This window comes from Thalia democratica, chromosome 1 (genome assembly GCF_965202585.1).
Source record: "Thalia democratica chromosome 1, ktThaDemo2.hap1.1, whole genome shotgun sequence".
NCBI classification, from domain to species: Eukaryota; Metazoa; Chordata; class Thaliacea; order Salpida; family Salpidae; genus Thalia; species Thalia democratica.
The window spans coordinates 60,223,929-60,239,523 of NC_139165.1; the positions used below are offsets into that span (position 1 = coordinate 60,223,929).

Sequence of the window (15,595 nt, forward strand, 5' to 3'; positions counted from 1 at the left end):
AATTAATTTGTAATGAACTGCTGCAACTTCTTGCATTGTTCATTGTTAAACTCTGAATATTAAGAAAATATTTAAAGCTTTTGCAGTTATGAAAAACAAGGCTTAAAATCAATGATGTAACATTTCATTAAAAAACTTTTGCCTAGTGATTTATAAAAATTTTGAAAGCTGCTTATATTTTTGAGTAAGAAGTTTTGTAATATTGTTGCGTGGTTCTTTTGTGTAATAGGTACATCACCCAAACTATCTTGCCTAGTTTATACAAAGTAGCCTAGAATATAGTCTATAGTATTGATAGATAAAATTAACGGACACATTGTAATAAGTAAGTATTAAATAATTTCAAGTTTTTATGTCCAACTTAAGTAACACAAATACCAAGCTGCCCGCAGAAGGTCCAAGCTAGAACGTGCTAGAAAGTCACCCCGTCTACAGGAAAGTTATGGGCTAAAAGGTCAGGTTGACAATCTTCCCACAGACAGTCAACAAGACCCAACTGAGACTTTGGATTTTGGCTTACCAACATCCAAAGCTCACAAATTTTTAATATTTTTTTATTTATTTAATGTTCTATTTTTTGGAGTGAATTTTGTTATGAAAACAAAATGTTGAAATAATTGAAGTTATATCAAGCTCTTTACAGGGTTGTCAAAAAACCTGGAACCCTGGAATTCGACAATTTAGACTAAAAAACCTTGAATTTTTGAAAAAAAAAAAAACTGGAATTTTAACCTAAATCATCAAAAAATCTGGAATATTAGACAATTTTACATGCTAAGTAGCAAAATTTTGATTTGACACAATGAATTATATAGATAATTTTTTTTAGCTTCATCACAACTTTTTTTTATTAAAAAACACTTTTAAAGTAGCTTAACAGTATTTTTTAATTTTTTTTATACAATTTAACCTTAAACTAAAATAGACCAAAAAATGTGTACTTATAAAATCCTGGGGGAATTTTTTAAAAACTTATAAAAATTTTCCAAAAACATTTGGCAAACGTGCCTTTAGCAATAAGTTGAGACCTTTATTTGCTATATATCTTTAAAGACAACAGCTTTAAATAAATGATTTGGTTAATTTTATACTGTTTTTAGTGCAAAATTATATTTTTTAAAATTGTACATTTTTAAATAAATTGTTTGTTATCTTTTACTAATTGTAGCAGTCAAGGGTTGCCAAACACTTAGGGAAACATAGGGTAAAAACTTTTAAAAATTTTAGAAAACCTCTTCAAGATACAGGGAAACTCAGGGTAGTTTTATTTTTAATAAATACCTCTGGGTAGTTTTAAGACTTTTAAAATGTTAGGCTAGTTTTTCATTGACTTTAAATGAGATTTAGTTTCAAAACTTTTTTTTTATAACTAAATTTGTTAAGAACTTGAATTTTATTGATGTTTAATTTTTTCTAAGGATTTAAAAATTCTCGAGGTGACTCAGGATAGTTTAAGGTCACTCAGGGCAGCTTTTTTGACTTGAGAGTGGCAACCTTGAATAATGTTAATATTGTTGGTAGTTTGTTTATGATGAATATTTTTTTTATATAATCTCAATGTTGTAAAGCTTATTTTGTTAATACTTACATTTTAGAGGTTAGTAGAGTTTAGAAATATGTTATTTATATTTAAAGTTTTTTATTTAACGTCAAACATCAATACCAAGAAAATAAATTTAACAGTTAAAACAAGAAAAGAATAAATTATATTCAAGCAGTTTTCAGCATACTTTTAGCTCTATATTATTATGCTGATACTAAATTATTTTTGTTCTGTTAAGAATGTTAATACTTACAAGCAAATGCTAAAAACTAAATTTTCAAACTAAGTTTGACTCACAAGTCAGTAGGTTTGTAAGTAAGGCTTGAGTCTTTTAATAGCATAAGCTTAGTAATTACTTAAAAATACATTGGTTTGTATTTTGTTTGATCATGTTTTGCATAGTAGTTTAAAAAACATTTTTTCGTATCCATAAAATGTTTTATCTAAATAAAAACATAATTTAAGAAAAAAACTATAACGACCTATATTTACAGCCTTATCAAAGTATAGTTTACACAACAGATAAATTAAAACTATCCAAAATTAAGATTTAGTGCATAATACTATTAGGTTATTATTTTCTAGAGTTTTTTTATTTCTAGTATTAATAATGTTTTCAATAGCCTAGCAACATTTTACTATAAGTTAGGAAGATAATTCCATCGCAGTATGCAATATCTGTGGAGTTAAGATAAAAAAAGGAAGTAGCAAAAGTCCTATACTACCTCTCTTCCATGCACAAGCATTTGAAAACTCAACACAGCTAGAGTTACAAAAAGTCTAAAAGTGAATTTTTAGACAAAGATAGAAGTTGTACTGCACCCGAACCTCCAAAGAAAAGCTTAAAGCTATCAGGCAAACTAGTCTATGAAACTCTGGGACATTTAAGATTCAAAATCAATTAATATTTATCAAAAAATGTTATTATATTCGGGTTCGGCCGGATTTTTTACATTTGGTTTGTTATTTTTTATCTTTACAATTTTATGTTCTATAAAATTGAATTAATGCTATTTTAGTAACTAAAAAACTCATAAACTATCTCGAAACAAAAGTTTTATGTTAAGATAATTTATTGATACTAATAAACTTTTTCCACTAACTAATATCACGTGTCGCAGTAATAAATTAAAAAATCGTTTAGAGGTTTAAACAAGGGTTTCCAAAAGTGGGCGGTACTAGCCTTATAAGGGTAATTTTTGTCACCATTGGGCAATAAATAGTAATGGAGCGCAAAAGTAAATGGTCATTTCACTAGTAAATAGACAATATTTTTTTTCGAAATTCTGCCAAGATGGAGGTTATTAAATAAAGTTTGGAAAACCCTGGTTTTAACATTTAATCAACTTGTGGGTAAAAAAAAACTAAAGTTGTCTTTTTAAATTTTTGTAAATACGAATATGCTAAATTTATTTTTTAGCTTCAATACTAATTTATACTATCAACTTACAAAATCGTTCTATAAAAATAAACAACTAAATAGTCACAAAAACCTAGATGAAAATTATTAATCACGATGAAGGGTTTTTAAGCTATACAGTCATATAAACTTAAATTTATACTTCACATTAAAATGCAGTGTTAATATATAAATTTCTTCCTTCAACCAGATAGATTTAGTCACCGTTTAATTTAATCAGTACTTGATTTCTTTCAGCACTATCTCCTTCAGAAAAAAAAACTCGTTCAACGACACCGTCACGTTGAGATTTTATTTGATGTTCCATTTTCATAGCTATCATAATCATCAGTGTTTGCCCTTCTTTAACTTGTTCACCTTCACACACTAACACCTGGTTTAAAGTAATAGAATTTCTTAAGTAGTACACTAAATTCATTGAAATTTAAAGCAAAAACTTAAAAACAAGTAAAACTCAAACAAGTGTATTAGAAAAAATAAAACAAATGAAACTTTGGTTCAAACAGCAAGAAACTATTTTGAACTAAGTACTTAGAAAGCTTCATGAAAAACACTGTAAAACTGTGTTTTAAGCTTAACAAAAAGAAACGTACGTCAGTTCAAATAAGAAAACACTTTTAAAATGTTGTTATTGTTACATTAAACCGAACTTGTTTCGATCTCTATAACAAACATATTAAGCAAAACTATAAAGTTTACTTCTATCATAGGCAATTTAACTAAAACCATTTTAAACAACTATAGTTTAACATTTACATTCACGTTTTATAATGGCATATTTTTTTAGATTTCATTTAATCATTTTTCATTAACTTTTAGTATCTACTAAATTTAGATGTTTTTATACTTTCCTTAAACAGGAGACTAAATGATCCGGTATACACACTTTACGTTGTTGAGTTTTGCTTCTATTTGTGGTGCTTCACAGCAGAAAATTATCTACTGACTAGTTATTATTATCTTTTCCCTATTCTAAAACTGTTTTAAACTTTATATGAGTCTCTTGCTAACCCACGGCTAGCACCAACAAACAACGCACTTAAGAACATAATTTACTACTCTAAGTACTTATAAAACAATCAAGATTATTTTAAATATAATTATTTATAATAGTTACGTATTAAAAAGTTTATTACAAAACTTAAAACACTTTTATAGTATGTATCAAATTCGTTTATTATAAAAAAATATATCTATAGATCTATAGTCAGGATTGCCAAAGGTTTTTTATAAATTTCTTTCCGAATTTCTAAATTATTGTTTCTAAAAAAAACAAGATTTTTGGTTCATTTTTAGTATAAAATTAAAAACAACTTTAAAAAAATGTCTTTAATAGTATAACTATATTGAAAAGATACTGTAAAATTATTTTTATTGTGGTTTTTTATGATACAAAAAAATTATCTTTATGATAGATTTTTCATATCTGATCGAAGTTTCGTTACTCTACATGTAAAAATAGTTTATAAATTTAAGTTTTTTAGTGATTTTTGTTTAAAATTCTAGATTTTTTTTCTCTATTTTTCTGTTTTTTTCAGGTTTTTTGAGCCTAAATTGTCAAATTCCAGGAATATGGCAACCATGTATAGTTAAATTTAAACGAATCAGTTTCAAATTTATTGATTATACTTACTTTTTCAACATTACCAGTCATAGGTGCCTTCATTGAGCTTGATCCTTGCGATTTACCAATTCCTTCAACCAATGAACTAACAAGATAGTTTTTCAGAGGAATCTTCAATATAACCATGCCGTTGCCATGAAAAGCTTCAGTATACACAATTAAACGATCGCTTTCTTGTTTTTTTCTATCTCCATGGGAAAAAACTATTCTATGAGACATCACAACACCATTAATTGAAGTAACAATTTCACCACTTCTTGCAGAATCCTTTATTAGAAAACTAATTAGTTAAACTTATTATTTATAAAGGCTAAAACTTAGTTTTAAGATATATACATATACCATATATACGCATACAAAACTGATTACATGCTGACAATGAGATAGGATTGAGCTTTTAAAGTACGTTTGCAACCTAAAGCGCAAAAACATTCATTTTAGAACAACTTAGGGGTGATAAAAAGAGCACAGCCTATAGCAGATGGTAATGACCCTGTTTGTATCCTTTGCTTAAAATAATCAACGGCCGTTGTGTGTTTGTTGAAAAAAGAGGGTTGCTTAAATAAGAGGAGTGAATTCATATTGTCTTGTCGACATATGATATAGCATCTCTTAAAATTAAATAAACTTTTAAGTATTTAAGTCTTTTATTTGTAGTTTTGTGAATTTTAGTTGTTTGTTTCAATGAAAAATTAATTTTTGCACTGAATATTTGTACTCTACAATATTTAATAACTACGTCATAATTGTTTTTGTTTTTTTGTTTATTTTGTATTAATGTTAAGAAAAGTCGAATTCGTTCAAACCGTAATAGCTGAAGATAAAAAACAACTTTATTGTTTTTATGAAACGTTTGTTCTGTTTTTTTTTTAAATCGAGTTTTCTTAATGAATTATATAAAGAGCGACGGTAAAAACATCGGAGAAAAGTGAGCAGTATGTTTGGTCAACAGGTTTATCGCTTAGAAGTAAGCAAACGGCATAAAAGTTCTTTTAACAACAGTAAATACAGACTAAAAACTACGCTTTTGAAATATATTTTGGATTTAAAAGATATAAATAAAGATTTTTAGCATTAAGTTGGAAATTTTAGCACGAACAAAAACATTAATTCAATTTAAAAAATGGCTGCTCTTTCTACAACATGGAAAAATACGAGTAGTCAAAATTAAACTCAAATCTTGCAAAATAAACTTTTTAATAATTGTAAACACTTTTCTAGCTTCTATTTTAAATAAATTTGAACGTTTATGCAAACTTAGTGTGTCTTATACTTTTTAATGATTTATTTAGTTAGGTAACAATCCTTAAAGTTTTTTGCTTAGTTTCATGTACATTTTGATTTATGTCTTAAGATACTATTGTAATAAACGTTTTCTCTTTTTCAACTGAAGAGCTGTTTAGTCTAACAGAATAGTGAAACATTTGTATTAGTAAAACTTAGTGCTGTATTTATATATATATTTATTTGATTGTATAAAAAACAATAGGTTTATACGACCGTTTTGATAAATTACCTCATATACTCATCAGTAAAGTTAAAGTTTATTAACAATGTTTAACAGTGTAACACTTGATAGTGTTTTAGCAGTTGAAAATGGCTTTCTTTCTTTCTTTTCTCTCAAACTATACAAACACCTTAAAATCATTAAGCGTGCTGGTTAGGCGAGTTAGTGGCTGAGCTCTTTGGTTGTTGTTGTAGCTTGGCATTAACGGCCATTTTTAATAAAAAATGATGTTTTTCACTTTGGCTTTTGAGCTAAAGTAGTAATTGGTGTTTATTTTAGTAGTTTATTGTATTTTGTTTTATCTTGATTTTATTAATTTGTAAATACACGTTTTGTTTCTGAATCTCGATTCCGATATATAAGTAGTTTAAGCATTCTAACAATCTAATTACTTCATAAATTGTCTAAGTTTAAATGATAGTTTAAGTTTAATTTGCTTTTGATGAATAAACTTAGCTAAGTTATATAGCTATGTTAGTTCTAAAAATTAGCTAAAGTAACCGTCACCGGTATTGTTATAACGCGTTAAGCCAGTTAATTACCAGGCCAGCGTAACTTAAGTAACAACTCTGGTCGATTAGTTCAACAGAAATTTAGAATTTAGAAATTTTTATAAGTATTATGACGTAGTAATAGTGAAGGTTTTTGTACAGCAAGTTAAGTTTGAAAAGTACACTGTACTTGTTAGTTTAAGAACTTTTCCAATCTTTTCAAAATGCATAAATTCTTAAACTAACAAGATCAGCGTACTTTTCAAACTTAACTTGCTGTACAAAAACCTTTATTATTACTACGTCATAATACTTACAAAAAAATTCAAATTCTAAATTTCTGTAAAACATTGATAATAAACTTTATCTTTACTGATGTGTCGCCAAAACTATATGAATTAACTCCTCTTATTTAAGCAACCCTCTTTTTTCAACAAACACACAACGGCCGTTGATTATTTTAAGCAAAGCATACAAACAGGGTCATTACCATCTGCTATAGGCTGTGCTCTTTTTATCACCCCTAAGTTGTTCTAAAATGAATGTTTTTGCGCTTTAGGTTGCAAACGTACTTTGAAAGGTCAGTTTCATTTCCATATACATCAACTTTAAAAGATTTTTTATGATTAACATATCAGAATCTAAACTGAGTTGAGCATAAGCCGATGTAGAACTTCCTTTTAAGGTCAGAGTTAACTGTTGCCTTGTAAATAATGTTGTCCGAACAGCAATTGCCCCTTTCAACCACCAGCGCAACTACATCATATAATATTTTGTACATATAAACAAACAAATAGTATTTAATTTCAGGGTTTGTACGCAAAATTTTGCAGTTTTTAACAGCCCTAATTTAGACCAACATTTTCCCAACCCTTGTTGGTCAACGCCCTATTGAGCTTATAACCAGATGAAAAAATTTAGCCTTTAAGTTTGGTTGCATAGCCTACTAAGAAAGGACTTTTTAGTAGACTTGTTTTCAATTACAAATTGTTTTATTAGATATAGCCGTTGAAAAATATCACAAGAATTTGAGTTCAGAATTCGAATACTATTGTAACCGATACATACATTCTATTTTTAGAGCATTAGCTTACAGATTGCTAAAATATACAAATGCTTATTTATAAATAAATTCAGTTTAATTATATATTCGAAATAAAACAAACTTACTCTAAAAGTTATAATATGTTTTCAGAAATATTCAAACATTTTTACTGACAAAATTTTGGTAATTGTAAGGCTAGAAAATCAAACTTTCATTGAAATAACTAAAAAACTAACAATTTACAGGGTTGCCAAAGGTTTTTTAAATATTTCTTCCAGGTTTTCGAGTGTACAAGCTTTTAGGTTTAATTTTAGTATAAAACTAAGTTTAAAGTTAAAATGTCTTTATTAGTACAACATCATTCAAAAGATATTGGAAACATACTTAAAAGGTTTTTTTAAGATGAAAAAGTCAGGGTGGCCATTCGTTTTTGGCAAATGTTTTCCAGGTTTTCAAATTTCTTCCAGGTTTTTGAAATAGCATCTTTTTTTGACCATTTTTAGTGGTAAATTAATCTTAGGCTAAAAAAGGTGTTTTTTGAAAGATTTAAACTACTTAAACGGTACATAATTACTATTATTCAATTTTTGTTTTGTTCTATTGCAACCTGTACTATTATTTTAAATAAATTTCTTTAAAGTTCTTCTCATATGATTGTTCAAAAGCCTTTATGTTGATTTAAAACATAAATAGCTAAACAATCTAGTTATTATTTGTTATTAGTTTTAATTTGTAAATTCTTTTTTTATAAATTTTCAATCTATTTAACTAAATAGTATTAGAGAACTTGCAACAACTAAAAGTAAAATTAAAACAAGAAATAAATGAGAAACTAAAAGAATTTTTTTTAGTATGAATAAATAAATAAAAACTAATACTACAAAGTTGAAATTTATTATAGCTACTACAAATACATTGTGTTGAAAAATTAAATCAAACAAGTTTTTATTTGGTTCTGCTCTTATTTTGCTCTTAGTTTTCTCTAAATCTAAACCAGGGTTTCCCAAACTTTTTTGCAAATGGCCTCCTTTAAAGAAATTGAAAAAGCCATGGCCCCCTTCAACAAGATTACTCATAAACTGCGATAAATAACACCAAAAACTTTTTTTCTTGCTCTTCATCTGCAACTCAAGAATATCTAGTGAAAGTTTTTTATCTACCATAAAATACACCTAAGACCTTTTTTTTTTGCTTTTCATCTGCAACTCAAGAATATCTAGTATAAATTTCAAATTATCACCTCTGGGCCCCCTTTGGCTCCTTTACTACTCATTGCCTCCTGAGTATCTGTCATGGCCCACTTTGGGAAACCCTAATGAAAAAAAATTCAAAGTGTTTTAATAATTCACAATTCTTTTTTGCAGATAAACGGACAAAAACTGACATTTTGCCAATACTGCCGAATGAAAATATGAAAAAATTTATGCAGTCTGACGAGTATGAACACTATAATTTATTAAGGATAAATACTGAAGCCTATGAGGATTACTTTTCTTGCTGTTGCAGTTGTTGATTTGTTAGTCGGGCTGAACGTCTTTGAAATGGGACCCATGTCAGGGGGAAATAGGGAAATAGAGGACTTACCCTCGACTTAAAATAACATTTTAGTCAAGTACTTTAGAAGTAGGAAAGCTTATTTGAAATATAAAAACTTAATTGAATTTACAATTAAAAATGACTTCAAGAATTGCTTTTAAAAAATTATTTACACAAAGATAATACCTACCTAATATATAAATATTAGGGAAGTCCTAACTAAATAAGACTTTAGTCAGACTTATCACAACCTAAGTAAAAGTTATACATTTTGTGTTAAATAAATAAGTTTTTATGGCGTTTAAAACTTTGTAATAGTTAACAAAACGATGAAAAATTAATTATTTAACATATGATATGAGTGATAAAGTATGAGGTTGTAGATAGTTTTGTAAGTATTTGTGATTCTTTTTATCAAACGAGAAAGTATGATTTTTCTCACGTTGAAATAAACAAAGTAAAGCTTTTCGGAGCAAAATAACTATCTAGGTGACCAAAACTGGCCTAAATCACCATATGCCAAAGTCAGCTTAGTTCACTAAAAAAAACTTTTTTCTAACCCGATACTGTTTATTTTTATTTTATGCTTCTACAGTTATTTATTTATATTTGTACTAGGGTTGCCACTGGTTTTTGAGAAATATCTTCCAGGTTTTCTTAATTTCTACCAGGTTTTCGAATGTACACATTTTTAGGTCTATTTTTAGCTAGTTTAAGGTTAAAAACTGTGTAATGTAGTTAACAACACTGAAAAGATATTGTAAAGCTACTTAAATGTGTTTTTTAATCAAAAAAAAATGACGATGACAATTTTTTTTATCAATATGATATTTTTTTGATTTATATGCAGTTGAGATTCATCATTGTCGCAAGAGCTGCAACAATGACACTGGTACCCTGTCATACAGCCTAATTGAATAGATTTTAACAATATGTGTTAATAATTTAACATAGAGAGATATAGCTGTTTATAAATAAATAAAGTACTTTTTCAAACAAGTTCTTACTACCAAGATAATTTTTTAAGTGCAACTGTTAAGATGTTTTAATAAAATTTTATATTTTTTAGGACTTGAAAAAAACAAAATACTTATCAACTAATTGTACGTAAAGCTTATTTATAATATAAGCTATTTTATAATATACCGAATAACTGTTGTACTTAAACAATTATACATACGAAGCGTTAGAACTTCTAAAAACTTTCCCGATTCTGTGGTTTTACGAGTTTTTCATAAAATTGATAACAATTTTTAAATATCTTCAATGCATGTACATTGAAAAAGTTGAACAGCTAATTAAAGCATAACAGGGTTCGTGCGCAAAATTTTTTTAATTTAGCCTGACTGAGACCAATTTAGCCTGACATTTTATTAAAGTAAGGAAACTCCCCTTTAGAAGTCATTTTAGGTATTGGGGGGTCTTGATTAGTACTATTGTAATCTCAAACTTCAACCAGCTTTATCTCAAAAATATTTGAGCTTTAAAAATCTGCAAAAAGCAACTCATAGCTTAGTTACAACTCAATAAAATAAGACTAAATTGTGAAAAAGGTGACTCCCCTATGCCCTTAACATAACAAATTCAGTAATAAGTTTTAAAATAAGTGTTATAACTAATCTACTACTAGTGTAAAAATTTAATATATATTACTAAACACAATTGATCAATTTAATTAAGCACTAAGTAAAAACATTATAACCACAAGATTTATAATAAAACTACGTGCATTGTCATGATTTATTAAAATTAAAAATGAAACGCTTACACAATTATTAAAATAAGGTAAAAAAAATTATTATAGTATTTTGACTAATACTTTAAATTTATACATAATTATAAATCCTATACTCTTAATTAATACAGTGATTGTTGATGTCATATCAGATTTAAAAAGCTTACACTTAAATTAAAATAAACCTTTAATATTTTGTTCGTGTAAAGAAAAATGAATTGTACCTAAAATTTGTACTCCCACAAAACTAAGTACTTATATATTTAAGCTAAGTTTTAGTGTTATAATATCTCAGCCTGACTTTGAACAAACAGTAAAATATATGAATAAACTGCTAAGAGTTTTTATCTAAAAAGTATTTGGTATAAAGCCTTTAAATTAGAAATTAAAACAGTTCAACCAACTAAGCTCTGAAAAACACAGCTGATGTAAACAAATTTAAACAAACAGCTAAGTTGTTGAACTAAACTGTAATGTTTAAACTGTATTTTTTTTATGAATTTTCATAATTATGACATATATAATCTACTCACAACAAAATAATCAAGATTCTTAAATTTTTTTTTAGAAATTCAACTAAAGGTTTTAAGCATTTATTTTTACAAATACTGACTGATTTTTTCTTCAATAACTTAATCTTTATTTAGAAATAAACTCACATCCCAATTTGATTATAAAATGATTTCTCAATTGCTTTTAATCAAATTTTCAAGCATTTGAACTGAGAAAAACTGATATTCTCAAATTTTTTAATAAAAAAACTGATTTAACCTGACGTTTTTCAACGTTTTTCAAAAAAACTGATTTAGCCTGACTTAGCCTGACGCGCACGAACCCTGGTATAATCAAATATATAAATCAGAATTATACTAAATTCTTACTTTTGTACATTTTTTGGATTCTTATTTAAGTTTAATATTACAAAGCTTTGTTTTTATAAAATCTACTTGAGTACTAATGTTTTATACAATAACATTAATAATTTTACAGTATATTTTTAACTTTAAACATGAGATTTTAAAAGATGTTGTGCTTACTTAAACTTTACTTATTTTTGTTTTACTTATTTTTATTCATTGATACCTTCAATTTATTTGTTCAAATACTTTTTTCAGAACTATCTTAACAACTGATGATCTGTTATACTTAATATAAGAATGAAAAATTGTATTGTTTGTAATAATCTGTGAAAATAGAATATAAACACAAAAATAATAATAAATTTAAAAAGTTATAAAAGGGTAACAGAAGTAAAAATATTTTGAAACTTCAAATGATATAGCACAAAGTTTTAAAACTATTTATTTAAAACGTGTAAAGCAGATAACTGATCTACTGTAAGATATATGTACTGGACAGTATATACTTAAGAGTTTCCGAATAAATAAATTAAATTTGAAATTAGTCAAAGAAGATGTTGAGTAACCGTTAAGAACAAAACGCACATATAAACATTTTCAACTACATTAATATCCTTCTTGCATACGCATTTTGATCAAAGCTAAAATACGTTCTAGGAAGTGCGTACCTAAACAGAGCGTACTCAAAATAAAGATTACTTAACAGAATCGTAAGTACAAAATCAGTAAAAAAATCTTAAAGTTTTTTAATTTAACTATTTCATACTTTTTTTTGTAGATACTTAAAAATTTTAAGCATAACTAACTTTTCAACTACTTAGAGTTTTTTATTCAAACGCGCTAAATTTAAGTAATGTTGGTCAAGACTTTTAATAAGTGTGGTGAATTGATACATTTGAGCCAAAGAAACTAATATTTATAAACTAAGTTAAAACAGAATATTAAGCATACATGCTTGGTTTTTGTTTATAAAACTGAGTTAACTTAAATCTATAAATAAAAATAAACATAATTCAGTTTAAGTTACATGCGGTATAAATTAATACAACATTCCAAAAACGCTTTAAAATAACAAACATATACTACTGTATTCTAACATTATAGTGCATAAAGCATTAAAAAGTTAATTTAGTTTGTTCGACAATTTAAGAGCATCATTACAAAACTATTTTATATAAAAAAAACTTCAAGTTTAAAAAAAAAATAATGCAATTCTGAAACAAACCAAATAAATCGTACCGGACGTTTCTATAGAAATATCTTCATTGAATTCATCTTTTGATGTAACTACAAACTTTTCACTTTTGTCAAGTTTATTACCAGGAATTGGTGTTACTTTAGTTGTAATTAAATTTCCATCTACAAAAAAGTTCACTTCTTTTTGAGGATTAACATTTAGGTAGAAGTTGGTACTGATATTGAAAGGACCTAAACTACTAGAATTTTTATGATTAACCCGGACTAAATGTTTGTCAGCGAGGAGGTACAAGCAAGTGAGTAAAGATTTTTCTATTGTATCAGGCAGCTTTTTAGCAGGAAAAAGCGAGTCAAAGTGTTGAGGTATAAATCCTGTTGGTAAAATTACTAATTTAATTACAATTTTTTTTTTGATATTTATATAATATCACAAAAACTCTATCTTAATTTAAATAATTATATTTTTTAAATACTTATTGATTTTTCAAAAGCTAAATAGATGATTGACAAAAATATACTACTTTTGAACATTTTGTTTCAGAGCTAAACGTTGCATGCCAGCTTCTTCTGTTGGCGGGTCGTATCCGACCCTACTGTTGCCCATCCCAAAAAAATAGTCTTTTCTAAATATTTCTATATTTATATATTATATAATTTTCTATATCTACTATAGTCTTCTATAACAATCTACTTACTTTAATAAAAATTAGTGATCACCGGATCCAAGATATCCGGCCGAAATTGGATATTTTTTGCTTGGATCCGGTTCCAGCCGGATTTTAATTTTTCAAAAATATCCGGATCAGGTCAGATCCTAGCTAAGATTTGGCCGGATCCGGATCCAATTAGTTTGAAAAGACTTTGTTTTCCGTAATCAGCTTCTTTCAGTTTTATAGACTTGGATTATTGTGTTTTGATACTGGTAAATCGTACAGCACTTCTCCTTTACTAAAGCTTTTGAATAGAAATTATCAAAGATAATTTTTAGAGGCTAGAAAATCATCATCATGCAAGGAAGCAATCAGCGATAGTTCGTCCCCAACTCCAAAAAAAGGAAGCTAACAGCAATGAACCAAGTTAGTATTGAGAGTTACCGCCCTGTAAAACAATGGAAAATAAACGATCTAAAAGCAATCAATATTCATTAAAAAAATATGAACATGATTACTATGGATAACCAACCATTTTCAAGTACTAGCGACCAAGGTTTCATAGACCTGTTGGCTTCTTTAGAGCCAACTTACTTGATTCCGAGTACTAAGTACTTCATTGATACAATACTTCCTCAGACTTATAAAAGTTTAAGATAAAAGTGCAAACTGAGTTATCAGAAGCTTCGTTTTTGTCATTTACAAGTTACATATAGCCAAATTCGAAGATAAAGACATCATATACTTTTTTAAGAGCGCATTGATAAAATGAAAGCTTTGAGTACAAACACCGAGCTTTGCACTGTAAGGAAAAAGAAGGTTCTCACATTGGCTTTAATACTCGTGAAAGCATAAAGGAGATGCTTGAAAATTGGGGTATTAATATGAATCGCATTCACGTTTTTTTGTGCGATAATGCATTTAACATAAGACTGGTATGTTGTTGTTAGAATCTCTTCAGCACCCTGTTTATTCACACGCTTCAACTGATCATTAAAGATTCACTTTTTTCAGAAAATAACATAAGTGTTTAAATAGCCAAGGCCCGTCAAGCTGTTGGCCAATTTAATCATTCTTCTAGAGCGTGTGAAAAACTAAAAAAATCCAGGTCACTTTAGGTCCATCAGTGTCAATGCAAAAAGCCTTGTTACTTGTGCAACACGTTGAAACAAGGTGAAACTCAACCTACCTTATGGTGGAAAGACTAAACAAGTTAAAAACAAGTCTCCAGAAATACGTGGCTAACAACAAATTTAAACCCGAAAATATTCTTACAGCTGATGAATGAAAACTTGTTAGTCTCCTTAAAGAACTGCTCAAACCTTTTTACATAGTAACGCAGTAGTGTTATAAAAACAACGCATTGCTGTCAAGTGTAATACCGCATGCAGCAGTACTAAAAAGTTCTTTAATCAAAAAGCTAATAGTCGACCAGATCAAAGTAGTTCTACAACTTTAACAACCTTGGCAGAAAATATAGAAAAGGCTTTCAAAAGAAGGTTTTTACTATTAAAAACAGCACACGAATAAACTATCATGATAAGGACTTGTTTTTACTCGCAACAGCGTTGATCTACGGTATCAATTTGACGTTTTCCCTGCTAATCTCAAACAAAAGGTTGTAAGTTTATTGAAATCAGAAGAAGAAAAAATCATAGTAGTCGTGATACTGGTAAAAGTGGTTAAGTTCCACCATTACCACCTAATAAACCTAAAGCTCAACTACCTAAAAATTATGTTCGTAAAAACTTTTTGTCGCTCTATTCTACACTTAAATCGGAAAGAAGTGCAAACACTCACGAAAATGAGCAACAAGATTCAGTTTATCAAAGATTGAGACAGAAATTAAGTTCTATTTGGCTGAATAAAATTTATACACACATATTGCCAGGTTTGCATGAAGGTATCTTTCGGCACCACCATCTTCTGTTTATTCGGAAAGGTTATTTTCAGAAGCTGATTAAAAAGCGAAACCTATTGCTTCCGA

General features: G+C 27.7%; 1 protein-coding gene across 1 annotated transcript in view; it reads right to left on the minus strand.

Moving 5' to 3' along the window:
- Positions 1 to 2,936: 2,936 nt before the first annotated feature.
- Positions 2,937 to 15,595, minus strand: part of LOC145846409 (methylcrotonoyl-CoA carboxylase subunit alpha, mitochondrial-like) — a 58,277-nt gene continuing 45,618 nt past the window's right edge. Inside the window, exons 11-13 of the mRNA XM_082953219.1 lie at positions 12,987 to 13,330; positions 4,597 to 4,854; positions 2,937 to 3,336 (exon numbers count right to left, since the gene is read on the minus strand). Coding sequence (XP_082809345.1) covers positions 3,160 to 3,336; positions 4,597 to 4,854; positions 12,987 to 13,330 — 779 coding nt within the window. The 3' untranslated portion in view covers positions 2,937 to 3,159. The remainder of the gene's footprint in view (positions 3,337 to 4,596; positions 4,855 to 12,986; positions 13,331 to 15,595) is intronic.